The sequence below is a fragment of the Poecilia latipinna genome, unplaced genomic scaffold, assembly GCF_001443285.1.
Source record: "Poecilia latipinna isolate Pla-1442-1.1 unplaced genomic scaffold, P_latipinna-1.0 Scaffold1473, whole genome shotgun sequence".
Taxonomy (NCBI): domain Eukaryota; kingdom Metazoa; phylum Chordata; class Actinopteri; order Cyprinodontiformes; family Poeciliidae; genus Poecilia; species Poecilia latipinna.
The window spans coordinates 56,101-77,003 of record NW_015114089.1 but is presented as its reverse complement, the minus strand read 5'-3'; the positions used below and the strand labels follow the sequence as shown (position 1 = coordinate 77,003).

General features: G+C 36.8%; 1 protein-coding gene across 9 annotated transcripts in view; it reads left to right on the top strand.

The window, feature by feature from the left end:
- col11a2 (collagen, type XI, alpha 2) overlaps positions 1 to 20,903 on the top strand; it is a 43,585-nt gene that overhangs the window by 11,075 nt on the left and 11,607 nt on the right. The window contains exons 2-35 of one of the 9 annotated variants that reach the window (XM_015057576.1): positions 1,248 to 1,409; positions 2,757 to 2,967; positions 3,346 to 3,508; positions 3,665 to 3,787; positions 7,390 to 8,253; positions 9,272 to 9,391; positions 10,803 to 11,018; positions 11,773 to 11,826; positions 12,258 to 12,299; positions 12,434 to 12,496; positions 12,591 to 12,665; positions 13,020 to 13,106; positions 13,528 to 13,584; positions 13,724 to 13,777; positions 13,853 to 13,906; positions 14,054 to 14,107; positions 14,240 to 14,293; positions 14,453 to 14,506; positions 14,614 to 14,658; positions 14,846 to 14,899; positions 15,256 to 15,300; positions 15,464 to 15,517; positions 16,696 to 16,740; positions 17,159 to 17,212; positions 17,298 to 17,342; positions 17,514 to 17,567; positions 17,748 to 17,792; positions 17,922 to 17,975; positions 18,118 to 18,225; positions 19,710 to 19,763; positions 19,843 to 19,896; positions 20,079 to 20,123; positions 20,499 to 20,552; positions 20,789 to 20,833. In XM_015057576.1, the coding sequence (XP_014913062.1) occupies positions 1,248 to 1,409; positions 2,757 to 2,967; positions 3,346 to 3,508; positions 3,665 to 3,787; positions 7,390 to 8,253; positions 9,272 to 9,391; positions 10,803 to 11,018; positions 11,773 to 11,826; positions 12,258 to 12,299; positions 12,434 to 12,496; positions 12,591 to 12,665; positions 13,020 to 13,106; positions 13,528 to 13,584; positions 13,724 to 13,777; positions 13,853 to 13,906; positions 14,054 to 14,107; positions 14,240 to 14,293; positions 14,453 to 14,506; positions 14,614 to 14,658; positions 14,846 to 14,899; positions 15,256 to 15,300; positions 15,464 to 15,517; positions 16,696 to 16,740; positions 17,159 to 17,212; positions 17,298 to 17,342; positions 17,514 to 17,567; positions 17,748 to 17,792; positions 17,922 to 17,975; positions 18,118 to 18,225; positions 19,710 to 19,763; positions 19,843 to 19,896; positions 20,079 to 20,123; positions 20,499 to 20,552; positions 20,789 to 20,833 (3,362 nt within the window). Of the gene's footprint in view, positions 1 to 1,247; positions 1,410 to 2,756; positions 2,968 to 3,345; positions 3,509 to 3,664; positions 3,788 to 5,460; positions 5,550 to 7,389; positions 8,254 to 9,271; positions 9,392 to 10,802; positions 11,019 to 11,772; positions 11,827 to 12,257; positions 12,300 to 12,433; positions 12,497 to 12,590; positions 12,666 to 13,019; positions 13,107 to 13,527; positions 13,585 to 13,723; positions 13,778 to 13,852; positions 13,907 to 14,053; positions 14,108 to 14,239; positions 14,294 to 14,452; positions 14,507 to 14,613; positions 14,659 to 14,845; positions 14,900 to 15,255; positions 15,301 to 15,463; positions 15,518 to 16,695; positions 16,741 to 17,158; positions 17,213 to 17,297; positions 17,343 to 17,513; positions 17,568 to 17,747; positions 17,793 to 17,921; positions 17,976 to 18,117; positions 18,226 to 19,709; positions 19,764 to 19,842; positions 19,897 to 20,078; positions 20,124 to 20,498; positions 20,553 to 20,788; positions 20,834 to 20,903 lie in introns of those variants that run through there. The other 8 variants (XM_015057577.1, XM_015057578.1, XM_015057580.1 and 5 more) reach the window with 8 other exon arrangements.

The window sequence follows — 20,903 nt, the reverse complement described above, 5'->3', positions numbered from 1 at the left end:
TTAAATGTGTCTTCTCTGCAGTTTGACTTTGCTCTATGTATTAAGCATTGGTGAGAGGAGTACTATTGCATGATTTAACTATAAATATTTTTGCTATTTAAATTTTACCAGAGCATGGTTCACTGACTTTACAGGTTTATTATGGAAAACACTAAATTATAGCCTCCTATAAATTATTTTTTATTGTCTGTGAACAATGAAACTGACTCACTGGTCACTGGAACACAAGCTGAGGGAGCCTGATGACTAAATCTGGGAAAATGTGAGGATAGGTTCCAGCTGCATAGCTGCATCACCAAAGAACTTGTCAACAAATGACTTCTTTTTTTAATTTTAGGCATGTTTGAGGTTTTTGTTTTGTTTTAGAACCACAGCAAAAAAAAAACAAAAAAAACAAAAAACATTGGTCTGCATGCTTGCATTGTTAAAGAAATTTATAGTAAATACTATTTTGAATGAACAAAAAAACTACTCATGATTTTCAACATGCAACATAATCTACACACAGGATCATCCAGTCACGCACCACAAACTCATATCTAAGGACAACTTAAGGAGATTTATATCTGAATGTCATGTTTTTGGAGTGTGTTTTTTTTCTTCTAATCTCAGTTTTGCATTATGTCTTAATGCTTTTGAGCAATATGAGAAAGTCAACAAAATAAACCAAAGTGTGGAGAAACCGGCAGGCTGAGCTGTGTCTGAAAGTGAGGACAGGATGTTAGATTGGCTGTTCACTCTGTTTCTTATATATAAATGAATATGTCAAATTAAAATGTTTTCTGCTTATTCTGAATGTGTATGAATCTCTCTACTAGGTGCATAAGTAAGGTAAAACTGTTATATGCCAGTGTCGGATGAATATTCAGTTGACTCTGCAGCAGCATCACATCAGCAGCCTCTTGTTCCAGTTGCTTGAAGAATGTGAGCAGAATATAGAGCACTGTCTGGTTTATCTGTAACTGAGTTTTGCTAACCCACCCTGCTCTGGTTCATATATACGGCTTGGACTCCTGCCCATCTGCTCCAACAGAGCAGCGCTTTCTTTTTACAATTTAAATACAGTGTATGTGCAGTAGTAGACACTTTAAGGGCATTCTCAAGTGGCTTGATAAACAACTTGCAGTATCATTTTAATAATCACACTGCTGTCCCTGCCTATAACTATATTTCTGCTGCTTAAAGAAATCTCTTACCATCCCAAAGTAATGAATTGAATGTCTTTCTTTATTTCTCGTCCTCCTCAGATCCAGTGGATGTGTTGCGTGCTCTGCAGGTTCCCTCTCTCCCTGAGGGTGTGAAGAAAGTCCCAGGCTTCTGCACATCCCGTCGCTCCAGCAGCCCTGATCATGCTTACCGTATCACCAAGAAGGCCCAGATCTCTGCCCCCACCAAGCAGCTCTTCTCAGGTAAGCTTTGGGTTGACCAGATTTGTAATTTTCTAAACAAGGAACCACTGTAATGATTTCCCCACAACCCTATAAATAATCAAAATGTAAATATTCAGAGACACTCTTAATGTTTTACACATTTTTAATGTAGCAGGAATAAAGGCACATCAGAGCTGCAGTAATAAACAAAGGAGAAAAAACTATCACTGGGACTCCTCTGTTGCTAACACATTAATTATTTATTTATTGGTAATCTGTCACTGTTTTGTCAGAAACATTGAGTCACTGATATACCTACATTATCCTGGTCATATATTTTGAAAAAAATAAGAAAAATAAAATAAAATTAAAATATAACCAAGTACAGAAAGTAAAACACACTTTTCCCCCCCTTTTTTTTAACTAATGTCAGCTAAACTCATTTTCAGTTGATATTGAAACGTCAGTAAATGCATTATTTTTAATTGTTTGAGACAAAATAGGGAATAGCCCAACTGATTTTATGATTTTATTCTCCACATTTTTAACAACCATCTTCACGCCGACAGTCGGCAACTTCAAGCCATGCTAACTTTCACTCTCAATTAGCTTGAGTTAAGCTCTTCAATAATTGACGGGTTTGGGGGTTTTGTTCAGTTTGTCTGTATGTGTACTAATATAGCAAATGTTAGCAACATTTTTATTATTTTTTAAGTCGTTCTTTTGGCTAACCAGTGATGATATTGGTCGCTAATTTTTTGCTAACGCAGTGGAAAGCTAACTATGGAAAAACAAGCTAACTGTTTTTCCACTTGAGAAAGCGTCGAGTATAGTTGCTTTTGTATCTTCAAAACAGGTAAGTAAACGTTATGTTTTGTAAAGTAATTTCCTGTACAATAATATAGTTTTTAATTTTATAAATTTTATGTGAACGTATTCCTATCGTTCATTACAGTTTGCTGTGCCTCAAACTCACATTCTTAGTTTTACAGGAGCTGCTGTGTGTCCTTTGTGCTGAATTACTTCTAGTATAATTATGTATTATTGTGTTGGAGTTAAGTCAGTTTTGTGGAAAGATTTCAACACGTTACTTTAAGATTTTTGCCTGACACTATGGAGCAACGTATGAAAACAGAAAGTGCCACTTATGTGGTTATATGAAGAAATCCCTGAAGCTGATTTTTAGCTTTGGTTCTGCTTAGCATTCTTTCTCTGGCTGTCGCCGCCTGTTATTATGAGCTCATATCTTGATGCCAGCTTCACTTTCTGATCTGTGTTGATCTTGAGGTACCTCTCCCCTGACTTTAATTTTAAGATTCATGTCAACTTGGTCTGCTTCTGTTTTTTTGCATTTCTCTTAGTTTTTGTGCATCTTTTCCGTTTAAGGTCGTTTCCCGGAGAATTTCTCCATCATGACCCTGATCAAGCCCCAGGCTGGTCTGCAGGCCTTCCTCCTCTCCATCTACAGTGAGCAGGGGATCCAGCAGTTGGGCATTGAACTGGGTCGCTCACCTGTTTTCCTTTATGAGGACCAGCATGGCAAACCAGCTCCTGAGGACTACCCACTCTTCAGAGGCATCAACCTGGCTGATGGCAAGTCAGTAACCAGCAGCAACCAGTTTGTGACTAGTTGAAATTATGTTACTTACTTATCTGTGAGGTTAGAAATAGTATCTTTGTTGATGTCTTAGTTTAATATGCACTGCTCAGAAAAATAAAGGGAACACTCAAATAACACATCCTAGATCTGAATGAACGAAATATTCTCATTGAATACTTTGTTCTGTACAAAGTTGAATGTGCTGACAACAAAATCACACAAAAATCATCAATGGAAATCAAATTTATTAACCAATGGAGGCCTGGATTTGGAGCCACACACAAAATTAAAGTGAAATGTTCCCTTTATTTTTTTGAGCAGTATATAATTATGTCTTTGGTCATGTGTGTTGCTATTCCTCCTACTCGTCTGTAGGTGGCACCGGATCGCTTTCTCTGTTTCAAAGAAAAATGTGACACTGCTGCTGGACTGTAAGAAGAAGATGACCCGTCCCCTGGCCCGAGGCAACAATGCTGAGGTTGACACCAACGGCATCACCGTGTTTGGAGCTCGTCTACTTGATGAGGAAGTTTTCCAGGTCTGGATATAAAGTATTAGGGAAATGATTGTACTCTCTATGATTACAGCATGTCTGTACTACATTTCATCACACAAATTAAATTCTTTGAAATGGCTTTGAATTGGGTCATATGAAATTATTATATCACTACTTATGTCTGCTTTTTACCCACAGGGAGACATCCAGCAGCTATTAATTGCCTCCAACCCCCAGGCAGCATATGACTTTTGTGAACACTACAGCCCTGACTGTGACTCCCCTCTGCCCAAAACCCAAGCTCAGGACCCCAACACATACGTGAGTAACACCGCAGAACTGGTACATAGGAGGGTACAATACCTAACCTTTGTTAAACTTACAAACACACATTCCCTCACCTCTTAAAGTCACACATTATAATAATTTTAACTTAGAAGATTAGGAATTAGCACCACAAGTGAGAAACACATCTGTAGCTCCAGGAAATCTGGCCCAGTCAGAATCTGTGGACTGGATTTTTTTTGTTCTGCCATTTGTAGAAAAATCTTTGGTGAGCCTTATATTGAATTAAACATGAGCTACTAATTAATGTTAATAATAATGAAGTTGTGCATTTCTTGAAATATTTGCTGCAAATTGGGGCTTCAGTAAACAAAAAGAAAACTAGTTTTATTTTTATTTTTTTGCAAAAATTATATCATGTTTATCTTAGATTTTTTTTTACTGATAGTTTTGGCTCTGGCACAGAAGTTCAGTCACTTTTTAATGTGTGACGCATTTCCTTTCACAATACATTTTTAAAATCTATCTTTCTTTCAGCATGTAGTTTATGATTATATATGTGAATTAGGAATACCAGAACATATGCAAATATGGTCACATAGTAAATTCAACAGCCTCAGTCGTCTGAAATCTAAGTCCGCAGGTTCAGATTGGGTCATCTGATAAAACCATCAAAGTTCTGCTCCATCTTTCTGTCTTCCTCATGCATCCTTGTCATCAACAACTGTTTGTATCTATCCGACTTCTCCCTCACCTCCACAATCTGTGTGTCCCAGAAGTATTTAGAAAACCTGAGGGATTTTATTTTCCTCTCAAATCCGCTCCTCTAAACATTTACTCCTTTTTAATCATGATACATACTTTACTGTTTTCTGCTCTACTGCAATGGAACACAGAAAGGTAGGGGTAAGAGGATGATACAGGAAAACATCAATGTCTTCCCATGTTTTTTTCTTATGGATTGAAATAAAGAGAACATCAGCAGAACATGATAATTTAATTCTGATTGGTTCTGTGGTTAAATTGTGACATAGGATTGTGGCTAAAGGTCGGCTTAGGGTGGAACCTGTTTGCTTACTGAGACTGGTTGTGCACAATACATTGTAAGCTTTGGTTAGCCGTTTTGCAGTGTTTGGGAGTTGACATTCCTTCAACACCAGCACAGATTTAATAAATCAAATACGTTACACCTGCATGCATCCATCCAAAGTACCACATCTATGAGCTTGCATGCCTGATCTTACTCAGTGTAAATTATTAGCTGCTGCACAGAGCTCTAAACTTGTCATGTTGATGTTGTTGGGATGACTGCTTATTGAATGAATATAACTCACTATGGTTACATTCATTTGACTTCATCACTGCTTATATTTGTCTCATTCATCTGGGTTGGTTATTTATTGACATTTATAATATTGGCACCTTTTAGCACTCTGACTCAGATGAACTGAGAAATGAAAGCTTTGCATTTTGTCAATACCCCCTTGCTATCTACTGCAGTCTTTCAACATTGTACTTTTGGCCTTTTGCTGTTCTTTGGCCTCCATAACTCCTCCTTATTTCCCTGTGAAAATCTATACTTCCCCTCTTGATGAATTTCTCTTGCTTTCATGTATCTTCCTGTCCCATTCCATCTCATCCCTTCTATCTTTCTTCCAATCTTTCAATCCCTCCACCTTTCTCAGTACTTTGATGAGGAGCAGGATGACCATGAATACCCCTATTATTATGAGGAAAAACAGGCTTTCCCTCCTCCTCTGCATCCCCCTCTTCCCTGCCTGGGGACCCCAATCAACAGGTAAATTGGGAGCAAGAAAGAGGGAAAACAAATGTAATGGAATGAAAAAGGGAGTGTGACATGTTAATACAATAATATTGCAATCCATGATTTACAAGGACTTGTTAAATATTTGAATATAATTTAAATTTATTCTACAAACTGTATGAAGTTTTTGTGTTTTATTCTTTAGTAAGTCAGGGGTCTTTTATCTGTTATCACGCCGTGCCGCCTTTATTTTACTTCACATTTTTTTTTCTTATTAGATTTACCTCCTAAACACCCACTTCATATCTGCCATTTGTCTTACACAGAGTTATGTTTGTTTCCTGTCAGATTTTGTCTCAAGTCATTAAAATGTTGTCATTTATGTATGTATGTATGTCCACATGTGGCCAAGTGGTGGCACTGAGGAAGTGTAGGTATGCTTGTTTTGGCATACACACATGTAATTTTTTTAAATCTATTTTACATTAAGTTGGATAACTTTTAGCATAAACATAGCAAAACAGCAGAATCTACAAAAACTAATTAGATTAACAAGTTATTTAAACATTTCTTATTAAAACTTCTGGATCTGTTGATGGTACTAAATTAATTGCATTGTACTGAGTTTATGCAAATATGATTAAGATAGTTTATGCAAATTTGATTAAGATAGAAAAAATGTCTAAGTAATTTCATCTATTTTTTTATAATGCTGATATGATTTATGGTATACAGTTGTCGCATAGAAAGAAGTGCTTAAAGTTTAATCTCAAAATTCAGTTTTTAGTTTGATGACCTCCCTTTCATGGTCTTTTAAGAGGAACTCCACTAGTGTGTTATTTAATCTTTTCATTGTTTTAACACTTGCATGGTCACTTAATTTTTCTGAAAAGTTAAGATTGTTGCATGTTGCTGTCTTTTGTAATATGTGTCAATATGTTTTTGTCAGTACCTACAGTTATTTTACTGCATGGTAATAAAGTTGACATTTGCATTATATTCATAAAATCCATGCATGGATGCCACAGTCTGTATCAAAATGTGTTCAGATTCATTTATTACCCCTGAAGATCTGTGTCTTCTCATGTACCATTTTACTGTTCTTTTTTTCTAGAATAAACTATTATTTGCATGCATTTACCTGTAGTACTTGTGAGATAAGAGTTGATCTATGTATGGTACTTTTTTATTTTTGGGGATTTAATTTAACTGACATGTTTTTGCATGCCCAGTTAACATTAAGCTGCTGTCCTTTGCATGGCTTAACAGCTGGAAATTACCTGATTTTCCAGTTGGACCTCATAGTACATTAGTGCAGCTCTGCAAAAGGTTAGTGCATTAGTGACGAGTATGTTTGTATGTGTGTTTGTGGGATTGTTTCCACAATGTGTGTGAGTTAAAACAGCTGGCTTTAGCTGACCGTTCACACCCTCAGTGCCTCTACTAAACCACAACCTCCAGTTCCTTAGAGAGCAAAGATGCTGCTTTGTCATTTGATATTGGGAATGGCATTACTGGAGAAAACAGCAAAATTAAATCATACAATTTGGGCTCAAAGAACCAACATCTCTTAAATGCCTCTTGTGAATTCACTGCTAGCTGCTTTTAGTAATGTTAGATCTAGACTTCTGCTGTATCCAGTAATGCCTGCACAGTCTCAGTAAATCATCCAGACCTTAGCCATCTTTATGTCACTGTTTGTCAAAACACCCACTCTTGTCTTTTTGTCTCTTTCTGTCAATCCTTTGTTTGTGCTTTTCATTTTCCTCCCAACCCCTCTGTTATCTGTGTCATCTTCTACCCTCCCTTTCTTTGTCAATTTGCACTTCTACATTATAAATACTCTTCTACAAACAATTTTACTGGATATTAGAAGAAAGCACTCGATGGAAAAGCAGCTCCATCTAAACCCCTTCTTGTAAAAGCTAAACCCACTCCACCTAAGGCAGCCAAGACTGGACCGTACAAAGTGGTTGTAAAGCCACCTATGCCCACCAAAGCTTCTAAATCTCCTGCAGCTAAATCACCTAAAGCAAAACCTACTGCAGCAGAGATCCTCTTGTCTAAGATCAAGCCAACTACAGCAAGTAAATCTAAACCCACATCTGCTCCTGCTAAGAATGGAAATGGCAAACCAACTGCTCAGAAGAAACCAAATACTGGCGCTAAAGCCAATGGTAATGGAAAGACTTCTGTGGAGAAATCTAATGGCAAAGCTACAACAGAGAAGAAAGCTGTTGAAAATGGCAAAGCTACTGCTGAAGTCAAAGTTAATGGCAATGCTGGGAATAAAGTGAACGATGCAGCTAAAGCAAACGGCAAAACCAAAGAGTCAAGTAAAGAGGCTACAAAAGTTAAAACCACTAACAAACCAAAGACTGTGGCCAGTGCAGCTACTGTAACATCCAAGCCAAAAACTACTAAAGCACCCAAACCCACCAAACCAGCTCCAACAAAAATGGCAAAACCTGCTGCCACCAAGGGTTCAGTGGGAAAGAGTAAAGATGTGGTCAACAAGGTTCCTCTGGTCAAACCGACTATCGGCAAACCTCAGAAGGTTTCCAATCCAACAAAAGCAACATCTCCATCTCCAGCCATCCGACCCACTTCGCCTAAACCTACAAAACCCAAGACGACAGACAACGATGTCAAATCCCAACATAGGCCTTTCCCACCGTTTGACAAGGCTGCGCTGAGTGGATCTGAAGTTAAGAAAGTTACCATCGGTTTTCAACAGGTACAACATGAGGGTTCATGTTTGGCTTGAAATGTCCACAGATTTTTGCTCCGCTCTTTCATTCTCTTTGCTAGCATTTTCCATCTACTGGGACCTACAGCAAAATTGCAGACGTCATTGCAGATTTTGATGTAAATCCTCAAGCTAGCTGTCTGAATGGAAGTTAGTTCATAAGAACATACTGCCTTCTTGTATTTGCACATATCATATGTTCCTCACAATCTTTGCAACCTCTCCATATGATATGGTCCTGCGGCGCACATTGAAGCATGGCTAAAAACAGTTTATCTGTTCTTTACTTCATGCTGAGACAGAATCCTAAGCCCCAGACCTCATTTTCCATGGAAGCAGTTAAAGCAAGAGTCAAGTCATGGTACAGAAAGTGGAAACCAACATTTATTACTACACTTACAGCAGAGCAAACCTCCAGCTGTCGCTTTGTCACTGTATGGCAATTTTTTTAGCAGCCTGTCTTTCTGATATCTATCTCTTTGTCTTTTGTTGACTTTATATGATATATAAGTAAAACAGCTTCACAGAACGCATGACAAAAGTCCAGCTCTGTAAGGCTGTTAAGTCACTTTGTCTAATATTTCTTATCTTGGTTGAAACTACTTACTGAAGCATCAAGCTGTGGTATTTCCATCTCATGGGATGGGCAGATGCTCTCAGTTTTGCTTCCAATAAGAGCAAACTTCACACTTTTTTAACCTTGTCTTGAGCTTTATAAAGCAAAACCAGTTCAAGAATTGCATGAAAAGAAGTTTCAGTAAAATCTCAATGACACTGCAAACTGTGAAAAATGTTTAGTCATTGATATTTTAAAGCTACCTGAAACTTCTTTTCTATTATGGATCTTTGTAAGATTAAAAATGTGCGTTGCCAGTGAAGACACTGGTGACCACAGTTTTACGATGCATTCCAGTTTCTGGCTAAAGCAGACCCTGCTAACCCTGCTCTCCCAATCAATTCTGCTTACTTCCTCTCTGCTCAACTTCCTGTCAACCTGACCAATCAGGATGTAGACACTGAATATTCTGAGGCTGGCCACACCCCTACAGACCCCGATTATTACTATGAGGAGATGGTTCCACAGCCAGACGGTGAGGTGATTGGACAAGAAGAGATACCTGTTCAGGTAAAAGAAAATGACTCTTATTGACACATGTCAAATAAAACCATAGATCTTCCATTATGAATTTGTTTTCAATATCTGTAGATTAAATTCAACTGGATAGACAAATTTGTCTGGTAAATCCAACAGCTGAGAAATAAATATGTTTAATTTGTATCAGAATAAAACTGGTTTAGTACCTGTATGTTGGTGAGCCCAGTCCTTGTAGTTTAATATCATAGTATAAGCTCTTTGCTCCTCTTTACATATTTCTAACCGCTCATTACTGTGCTGTTGGCTCTGATGCCACAAAGCAACATGTGAGAGAAAACAAGCTCCTTTTAAAACAGAATGTCCCACATTCATCTCCTTTCCCATCAAACATGTTTATGTGACTCTTTCTCCTTAACAGCAAGATTCTTATGTTGTTCTCATGTCAAGATACCTACTTTAATAGCCAAGTCATCCTGAAATAAGAACAAAAATCTTGTGAAAAAAGCTCCACATAAGAATGTTTGATATGTGGTTTGACCACAGTGACACAAGGAGATGGATAAAATGCATTCCTATATGAAAGAAAAGGCTGACTTGACCTTAGTACACTCAGGGTTCCTTAATGGCGCTTTTGTGTATTTTGTCAGAATCTGTAAAAGAGTGTTTTTTTTAGTTCTCATGTATTCAAGTAGAAAATCAAAGTTAATTTTTTACTTATTTGTGTTCTATGATTTTATTGACTTTGTCCAAATTTTGTGCTGAATCTGTTGCAACTTTGAAGAACCTTTAGTATGGTAAGGAATGCTGTTTGAAACACTATATAGGCTTTCATCTGTGTTTTCATTTGTATGCGTTACAAGCAAATATTTCTGTTTTCCCACTGGATTAAAAACACAGTTGGTAAGTACACATGTAACATTTTTGCTTTGCATAGAGTAGCACGTAGCAGAAGCTTGTTTCAACAAAGTTTATCATTATCGGTTTGTGTTCAGAAAGGTAAAAATGAAGGTCTGCAGCACAGACTGTCCCTCTTTTTGCACCAAACTCTTACAAACAAAACAAAATGCACAAATCATCAAACACAAGCTGGTAATGAGATGCTCTGCTGAAAACCTGTTGACGAAAGTAAAACAGAAGATTTAGAGTGGCAGGATAAAATCAAACTGAATCAAAGATGGATCAAGTTTCTAGGAAATGCCACATTGTTTTATTTTAACTCAAACTTATGACAGTTGCACAAGGTAAGTTATATTTGAACTGTTCCCTTTTCTGGTACACCTCCTTATTTCAACCCTCTTTTTTTCTGCTACACTTACATTTTCCATTCTACACATCTCCCATCTCACTACTTTCCTTCCCTTTCTTGAACTTTTATTTTCTCTTGGTTCTTTCTTTCCTGTTTTTCCATCCATCCTTGTGGGGCTGTAAAAATGCTTCACAGCCTCAGGTAGAACCATCCCTGGAAGGAGAGGAGTTAGACGCCACAAAGACAGGCGGTGTGGGAGAAGAAGTCTTCACTGAGGAGTATGTGACTGGAGACTTGGGCATGAAGGAATATGATTATTCCTACAAAGACTACAGTGACCCAGTACCAGAGACCAGAGAGGCTGATGGCTACATGGGGCCTGCCTTGTCCGCTGTGACCGATGAGGGAGGCGTGAGTATTTTTGCTTTTGAAGCAAAGAATTGCTTTAACCAATCAGGAAGTTCTAGTCTTTGATAAATTGTATTCAATGTCTTCTCGGTAACTTGTTTGGGTTTGCCATGTGTCTTTTTTTAATACAGTCCAGATAAATTTCTTATCCACTGTTGGTAATTCAAACATGCGGTTAAAGTCTTTTTTCTCTGAAAAAACTCCGTGTTGACATGGTGATGTCACTAAATTAGAAAAAGTTATTTAAAATATTTCAAAGATATCCAGGCAAAACTCAGTCAACCAAAGAGAAATATGTTGAATGCAATTCAAGACCTTGAAGTTACACTGTTGGTTGAAAAGGCTTTTATTTTTTAAGCAGTAAAAACGATGCTATGGCTAGTACTGATGTAGAGGCTGTTAAACATAATCAGTAACCTGAAGCATCACATACACTGAAAACTACCATCTGAATGGTCATTCGATTTCAGTGTCTTTTCAGTGTATGGTTTTTGCTTAGTGGTGGTAAGCTTCTTCCTCTTTCATTCAAAATGTTTGATACAGTTATGGACCAAGACTATGGAGATCCACGTCGGTAATTGAAGAAAATCTTAACACACAAGCAAAATACATTTTCATTGTATTACATTTATTTCAATGCTGTAAGATGATGTGGGAAATTGTTGGCTATCTGTTGATGTTTTTGTTGTTGTTTACATGTGGTAGTATCTCCATAATGACTGTGTTGTGTTCCTGGATGCCTGTGTGTTTTCCTCAGACCGGCATCAGCGGCCAGAAAGGAGAAAAGGGAGAACCAGCTGTTTTGGAGCCTGTGAGTCGTTGTTGTGTTTGGTGTTACCACAGTGGCTGAGCTCAGAATTATGACAGGGGTTTTAAATATGTCATCTTCATACTAAAGAACTGCAACTTCCCATATTAGTAAAAGTAAAATGTCATTTTTTAATTGATTAAAATGGTTGATTCATTTCCAACCACTTCAATAATAAATTCTGAATCTTCTTTGCTTAATTAAAGTCTCAACAATTTGGAGTAAAGCTCTTGTACATGAGTTAAGGTACTAAATATTAAAATTGATATACACATTTTTATTGTAACTATAATTTAGTTACAAAAGGTTTTTTCTGACTCCGGTATGTCCTAATTAGAAGAATACAGATTTCTTTATAGTGCTGTGACATCCTTTTGTCTTCAGTTTTTACTGACCTGCTGTAATAAAATGTTTTATTTAATTGTTTTTTTCAGGGAATGCTGATTGAAGGTCCTCCAGGGCCTGAAGGACCTGCTGTAAGTACTACATTGTCTGCTGTTTTGGTTGTCTAATCGATTAGATTGCATTATTATATTTCTTGATTTGAAAATGTAGGTATTGATTTACTATACTCAGTTTATTAAAGTGATTTTTTTTCTCTGTTTTTCAGGGGCTTCCAGGACCTTCTGGTCCTTCTGGACCTCCTGGCTCAGTGGGTGACCCTGGTGAGAGGGTGAGATTGTTTTTATTGTGTTTTATAAGTGATGAAAATAGTTTTAGTGTTTCTTCCCTATTATCTTTGTTTAATTCTCTGTTTTGTCCTGCAGGGTCCTCCTGGCAGGGCGGGTCTGCCTGGGGCCGATGGAGTTCCTGGACCTCCTGGAACCTCAGTCATGCTGCCTGTAAAATATCTTTACTTATTAATACTTTAGACATGATTTCTATTTTGAATAATGTTTAAGGTGTTACAGTGTTTCTGCTCCGCAGTAGGTATAGTTTTGTATTCTTAACATGTTTAGCCTTCCTTTATCGAAGGTCACTGATGTTTTTATTTCTGATATCACAACAACAACTAATTAAATACAAACCTTTAGATTTATTCTGTATTCTCACCAGTGGGAATGTTTCTGCTCTTTGCTAAAGTTAATGTTCACTGCCAGTTTTGTTTTGTGTTATAATTATGTAGTTACTGTCGGTGGTTCAGCAAACAGACCTGACTTTGAGTTTTAGCCAAACTTTTTATTTTCTTGTTGCAGTTCCGCTTTGGACAGAGTGGAGGAGACAAGGGTCCCGTTGTTTCTGCACAGGAAGCCCAGGCAGCAGCCATCTTGTCTCAGGCCAGGGTTAGTTCTGATTCTCATTCAATTTATCCACAATGCAAACAGTTTTTTTAATAATTAGTGATGATTTGCAGTTATCCATTTAGGTCCATTGTTGCCTGTGTTGCTGTTATTGTTATGTTCTTTCTTATTGGTTGACATGAGATGGTTTTTATTTAAATTAGTCCAGTGCACCTGGAAAGAGATGACAAATTAAATTAGGAAATGGAAAGACATCTAAATATTTTCAAAATAAACTAATACCTAAGGGGTTTTGAGTAACAAATTCACAGTTTTTTTTTTTTGACAAAATCAAATATCAATGGAGAAAAAATGTAAAGTTGTTGCAGAAAGACACTTTCCTTGATTTAAACAAAACCATAATAAATAGCCATATGTCCCTATCATTATTGAGGTTAAGATTTAATTTTTTTGCTTTCTGTAGATGGCTCTGAAGGGCCCGCCTGGACCGATGGGATTCACAGGACGCCCAGGACCCCTGGTGGGTTAACGGCAACCAGCTACAGATCTGTTCATTTTATATGTTATTTCATAAGATTTTTTTTTACATCAAACTGTACTTTTATTAATGCCTGAGGAATTACAAAAAAGTTTGCTCTGATGATCTTGTTTTTCCTCAGGGAAATCCAGGAAGTCCAGGTTTGAAAGGCGAGAGCGGAGATCCTGGTTCTCAGGTAAATCAGTCGTTTCACCAGACTGGTGAGTTCAGCTTACATGGATGTAAAACATCACTGGCATTTTTTGTTTAGGGCCCCAGGGGTCCCCAGGGCTTGATGGGTCCTCCAGGCAAATCTGGAAGAAGAGTGAGTAAAATTACTGTTTTTTTAAACAAATATAAAATATTTTATCCGCATCCATTTGACTCTATTTCATTTGTGTTTGTACGAGTATCACCCTCCAGAGCTACAGATACACGTCATAAAACCATGTTTTCCGTATCCTGTCAACAGGGCCGTGCTGGTGCTGATGGTGCTAGGGGAATGCCTGGAGAGCCTGGAACCAAGGTAAAGTCATTCATTTGGAATAATTAATCAAGTTTAACACAATTTTCCAGAACTCCCAAAACTTGCAGAATAGTCTCAGCTTTATGTTTTGAAATAATATAAGTTTCCTAAAAATGTTTGTTTTTGTTTCAGGGCGATCGTGGTTTTGATGGCCTTCCTGGTTTGCCTGGCGATAAAGGACACAGAGTAAGTTAAACTTTAGGAATAATATACATTTTTGCCATTATTTTAACATTAATGTAAGATTCTGTTCTGATACTGTTTTATCAGCAGCTTTCATTGCTTATAATTTTATAAACAGCTGTAGAATATCCAAAGTCTTCATCTGAAATATCATCTATTTAGGGTGATCCAGGTCCAATGGGACTGCAAGGATCTCCTGGGGAGGATGGAGAGAGGGTGGGTAATAAAAAGAAAACATAACATTTATTAAAAAGTACTTTTTGCATATTGTTACTTCACATCTTTTAGTTATCACCTACTCACTGACATGTCTGTTTTTGTAGGGAGACGATGGAGACGTTGGACCTAGGGGTCTCCCAGGTGAACCCGTGAGTGTTTCCATGACAACCAAGGAGATTTAACATCTCTGTATTTTGAGATATTGTGTTGTGCATGTTGAATGGAAGATGGTTTTAGATTAAACAAGTTGCAACAAGATGAAACTTGTTCTTGTAGCGTGAAAGTCTTTAGATGTTAGTGATGGATTCTTATTGGTTCTTCTTCGTCCTTCTGCAGGGACCTCGTGGTTTGCTTGGCCCTAAAGGCCCTCCAGGAATCCCTGGACCTCCTGTGAGTAAAATCAGTTTAAACTACGCTTCTCTGTCTTATTTTAACCCCATTAACTTATAAATGTCTGACCACAGCAACCTCATGTCCTTAGAAAGGAAATTACTAAATTAATCCTCAATATGTTTATCACTGTAATTTGTGATAGTTATGGAAAAATCACAACTGTTAGAATCAGTTAGAAACCCACTTGATTTTTTTTCTGCATATGTTACTTACAGTTTGAGATTTGTGTTTTTAAAATAACATAATAGTTATGCCAGCTGTTTAGCTTTATTTGCTAATATTTACAAATAAAATATGTTTCAAATGTTCAGTTGGTGTCCATGATTGAATGACATTGTATAATCTCTTTTTAGGGTGTAAGAGGAAATGATGGACCTCATGGTCCCAAAGGAAACCTGGTCAGTATCCGTATAATCAGTTATATTTTGTAGTAATCTGTGTAGTCATTTTTGACTCCTATGGTTGTTGCAAAATAAAGAAACTCTCTAAAATGAATGATCAATCTCTCTTCTTCATTATGCGTCTCTGAGTCATCGTTTATCCTCGCTCTGTGTCTTTAAGGGTCCCCAAGGTGAGCCAGGACCTCCTGGTCAGCAGGGAACTCCAGGAACTCAGGTGAGAAACCATCAGCTGTCTCTGTGTGTCAACTTACTGAAATAATTATGTGCTGAAGTTTTTATCCTCCAGCCTGACATGCGTTTAAAGCTCCATACATTTTAATTCCTTCATTCTCAATAAATGTGAGAATGCCACATTGTTTTATGTTTATGAAGATGTATTATTGGTTTTGTTTTTTTCTATTTGTGCCAGTATTATGGTCACATAAAAACACAAGAGCCATTCAAGGCTAAAGGGCTTGAATGGCCCTTTTGCCATAGGATCTCATTAAGACCTTTACCTGGGCTCGTCTGATTACAGAAACACTTAAAGCTTTTCACTTTCTGCAATGGAACAACTGCGAATTTTAACATATTTTTATAAAATTTTTATGACAGAAAAATGTGAGATGTTTTTTCCATTCATTTCCACATGAATGTTTGAAAAGTGCTGCATGCATAGGAATTTTTAACCCTTCACTTCTTTGACTTAAAAAATCACCATATTAGCAAATAGAGACCAGCTGTGTGTCTGTCAATAAAAATGCAGATCTTCTGTGAAGGACCTGTTAGAGAAAATTATTGTTCCAACAGCTTCATGAAGTCCAGGAGCACAGCTGAGAAGTCAGGAAGGAACTTCTGAAAAAGTCTAAAACAGGATTATTTGATAAAACAGCGATGAACTTTGATCTCTGTTCAATTTATTATCTGAAAACGGAAAGAATGTGGCACAACTGCGAGCCCACTAAGACATGATGAACGTCTACTCAAGTGACAATGTTTGGCAAAACTTGAAAATTGATGTTCACAGAAACTTAATCCAATCTGATTGATTTTTTTTACAAAGAACAAACAGTAAAAATTTCTTAAGATGTAAAAAAATGTAGTAGAGTTGTAGCTGTGAAATATCCACAAAGAATTGAAGCTACATATCATAAGAACCTCTGAGTTGTACAGTAGTTAAATATTGTGCAGCCTTAATGTGTAATAGTTGTTTTTATGTCACCAGTCATCGATCGTGTTGCACAGTTTTGAAACAAACTCGATCAGGTTTTTGCCGCTTAGATGCTGAATTCCTCATTTCTGCATCTCAGTAGTATAAGTCCTGGATTTGTTTTATTTATAGATATTCTTGGAGTGTACATCTACAAAATGTTTTTATAATTTTAGCAAAATTAACTCTGTTTTTCTTTGCAGGGAATGCCAGGACCTCAGGGGGCGATCGGACCACCAGGAGAGAAAGTAAGAAGCCAGAAACATCACAGTTTTTTAAATCTTTTTCAGAAGTTGTGACACATCTTTAACCAGATTTGGCCACTATTTTAGTTTAGAAAATGGATGGATAAGATCATAAAACCTTCATTTTCCAGATGTAACTACTTGTTTAAAGTACATTTCAAAAGAACTGAGAATAATCCTGTCATGTTTTATAATCTCTTCATCTAATTGGGTTCTAGATTTTATAAAAATGTTATATTATTGATATATGAAATACTTTTGAAATGCAACCTTTCCTGAGTCCTCACCCATTGGCTGCAGACAATAAACACCATCCCACCTTCAACCCTGAAAAGAATAATGTGTCTAAATTAAAATGATTGATGGTTTGGTGGTTTTTACTTATAATTTTAGATTTTTACCTTCTTTACTTTCTCTCTAGGGTCCCACTGGAAAACCAGGTTTGCCAGGAATGCCAGGAGCTGACGGCCCTCCTGTAAGTTCGTTTTGATTAATTATTTTATTTTTAGATTAAATAAATAACCACACTAAGGCTGAGGCTCTTTTTCATTTATTCTCAGGGTCACCCAGGAAAGGAGGGGCCATCTGGCACTAAAGGAAATCAGGTTGGTGTCACAGACCTTCAGTTTCTCTGACTCTACCAGGGTTCTGAATATCTTTTCATTAAATGCATTTTAATGTTCATAGAGTTACAGTAATAGTGTTTATGAAAATAACAAATATATTTACGTAAATGTTTTATATGCTTTCAACTCATCGTTCTGTCTTGTCTTCAGGGCCCCAACGGCCCTCAGGGAGCTATTGGTTATCCTGGACCTCGTGGCATTAAGGTCAGTACATTTTATTCTTAATTTATCAAGGTGTTCATTAAAATTTACGTTTTCTCATTGAATGATTGCTAAGTTTGTACCTATGTGTTGCATATCAAAGTGGACATGCAGTGTAAAGTAAACTGACTTTCCAGTTATTTTCCATCTCAGTGCACTGATAATGTGACGCTTTGGTTGCAGGGAGCTCAAGGAATCCGGGGTCTAAAGGGTCACAAAGGAGAGAAGGTCTGTCCTCGATTAATGGTTTAATGCAGTAACTTATCACAGAAACTTTATGACATATTAATCCATAGATGACTAACAATAATACAAAACAAAGACCTGTGCTATATTTTCATGTGCTTTTATTCTCAGGGAGAAGATGGATTCCCAGGAATTAAGGGAGATTTTGGCGTCAAAGGAGAGCGGGTAAAATAAATTATACGTCATAGACGGCTGGATTAATGTTTAATAAATTAACTATTTAAAGTCTCCATTGTACTGATCAGTTTTATGGTTTATTGTTGCTTTCTTTATATACCGAAGGTGTTGTTTTGTATCCTGTTGGTAGGGTGAGATTGGAGTACCTGGACCCAGAGGAGAGGACGGTCCTGAGGGGCCCAAGGGTCGTGTTGGACCCCCTGGTGAGCTTGGACCACTTGGCCTTGCTGGGGAGAAGGTATGAACCTTTAATTTATATTTCATTTTGTATCTATTTAAAGTGGCATCCAGTGTTATTTTTAAACCAGAGCACATGCACAATGTTTATCTTGAGAACTACGTGCATGGCACTACAGTCCATCAGGCAACTTTAAAACACAACAGAAAAACGTAGCAGACTCTCTAACTTCACTGAAGTCTCTTATTTGGGAACCTGAAGGTTTCTCTGTCAGCTGCTGTGACAGAGAAACCAAACCAAAGATTTATGTCAACATTTTTCAGCCCTTTACTTAATTCCTCACCTTAAACAACTTCAAACGTAGCCACCGCTGGTACTGGAGAAATTTCAGCCAAGGTCCAAATCCTGCTGCTTGCAGCATTCAGCCAGTCCAAAATGCTGCACAGCAGAAAACCTGCAGGATTTTCTCTGACATCTAGGGATTTCACAAAAGCTGCATGTTAAAGGTGCATTCAGGGTCAGCTGGTACACTGGACTACTTATGTATCAAATCTACTCCAGTGACTTAAACCATTTTTATTCTTAAAAATCGGTACAGTTCATACAATTCTGAACACTAATAGTATGCACAGTTTTCAAGTGGTTTTCTTGTTGTGTAATCTTCATATCTAGGCTCTGGCAACACCTGTTTATTCTTTACTAACTGAAAAAAAATCCAAACAGATCTCCAATCAGTTCTTAATTGTAAACTTTTTTAAATTCTGAACTATAATAAAATCACATTTTTCATAAATTTTCTAAATCCTTTGTTCATACTGAATATTTTCTTTTTTTAATGTACCAAGCTATTTTGTTTGTGTTAATGAAACGCTGAGTTTAAAGTTACCCTTTAATTTTACCAGCTGTTTTGTTCTCAGTGTAAGTAATATTGTTGAATTGATGCAACCCAGCAAGAGTTTTGAATTTTTTCTGGTCAACAATTGGAAACTTGATACTTCTTTTACATTTTTTATTATTTTTGAGGGATTTAAGTCTCAGGATTCCCACTGACGGGTAGAGATTTCCCAAAAGCTGCACTCCTGTGCTGCTGGTCAGAAACAAACTGGGTTGAATAAAAATAGTCTTAAGTCTAAAACTACCAGGACAGAATAATGTTGGACTGAACTGTATGTTTTAGTCAATATTGTTTTTCTGCCCTCCTGTGGTCGTGTCACAATAGCCAAGACAATTAGTTTATTTGATTGTGTTTAAATGAGAAACAAAACTATGTGGAAATGTTACCCATTACTTCTCATAGAATATAATTCTGTCTATTTTATTTTTGTAATTTTGTTCAGGTCTCTTTAAAAGAAGATTTTTAATCTCAATGAGAAATATCTGTAACTTAAGGTTATGTACAGATACAATATTAACCATAACAACCAGTTCCTTTGTTAAATAATTTCAACAAATGTAATAGAAATTAACAATATAATAGAAATAACTATAGAAAATTGATGGATTGATGTTACTTATGTAATTACTGTGAGTATTTTTCCCTTTAGGGTAAACTTGGTGTGCCTGGACTTCCTGGATATCCTGGAAGGCAAGGAATCAAGGTAAAAGAAAAAGTGCAGCTTAAGAATTATTGTTTTTTCATATCACTGCCAATATTGAGATATTTGTTCCTTTTATTAGGGATCTCTTGGATTCCCTGGATTCCCAGGATCAAATGGAGAGAAGGGAACAAGGGTAAGTTTTTAGTCCTGTGAAAGATTTTTGCTTTAATGTCAGACAATATCAGATGTTATTTGCCGCTAAAGTAATATTGTGATTCTATGCGTAGTTAAACTGCACAAATCCCTTTATTGCTCTGCAGATTGTGTTTCATACACTTTAAGTATCTAATTCAAGTTTGTTGTTTGTTAAATCAGGGAGTTAGTGGAAAACAAGGACCAAGAGGACAAAGAGGACCAACGGTAATTTTTATTTATTTAGTTATCAAGTTTATAAAAGCTGCATGTCTGTCATTTTGTCAGCAAAACTTTAACTGAACTGAGGCCAAAACAATAACTTTGTTTTACCTTTGATCTCCTGCAGCATCTCTTATAGAAGATGCTGCAGTTAAACGTTTAACCTCCAGGGGTCAGCAAAGAAAATATGTTTCTGTAGGGTGTCTCTCATTAGTCATGTAGCAATATGAATATCATGTATGATTTATTTATACCAGAATGTCTGGTGTGTCATTTTATCATTTATCCTTATAACATTTTTATATTTAGATTCTAATTCTTTGTTTTTGTTTGTTTGTTTTTATTGAAACTTGTTTAATAATTGTTGTTTATCCCATTCAGGGCCCCAGAGGCCAAAGGGGGCCGAGGGGAGCGACTGGGAAACCAGGAGCAAAGGTTTGTCTAAACAATGATTTCATCCAAACTGTTGAGATGAACTTTATTTAAAGGTCCTGTTGATTAATATTATTAAATTAAATACCCAGCCCAAACCATAGCATTTGGCTAAAGTTATTTATTTAGAATTGTGCTCTAAGCTATTTTGGTGCAACATTAGACTGAAACTAATTGTAAAAAATAAAAATACTTTGCTATTTGGAGTGTATTTGTTTAATTTCCTGTGTTTTAATCAGGGAACATCTGGAAGCGACGGCCCTCCTGGTCCTCTCGGAGAGAGAGTGAGTGTTAATTATGATTTCCATTCACCACAGAAAAGCATCTTCTGATTGTTGACTCGTATATCTGCCA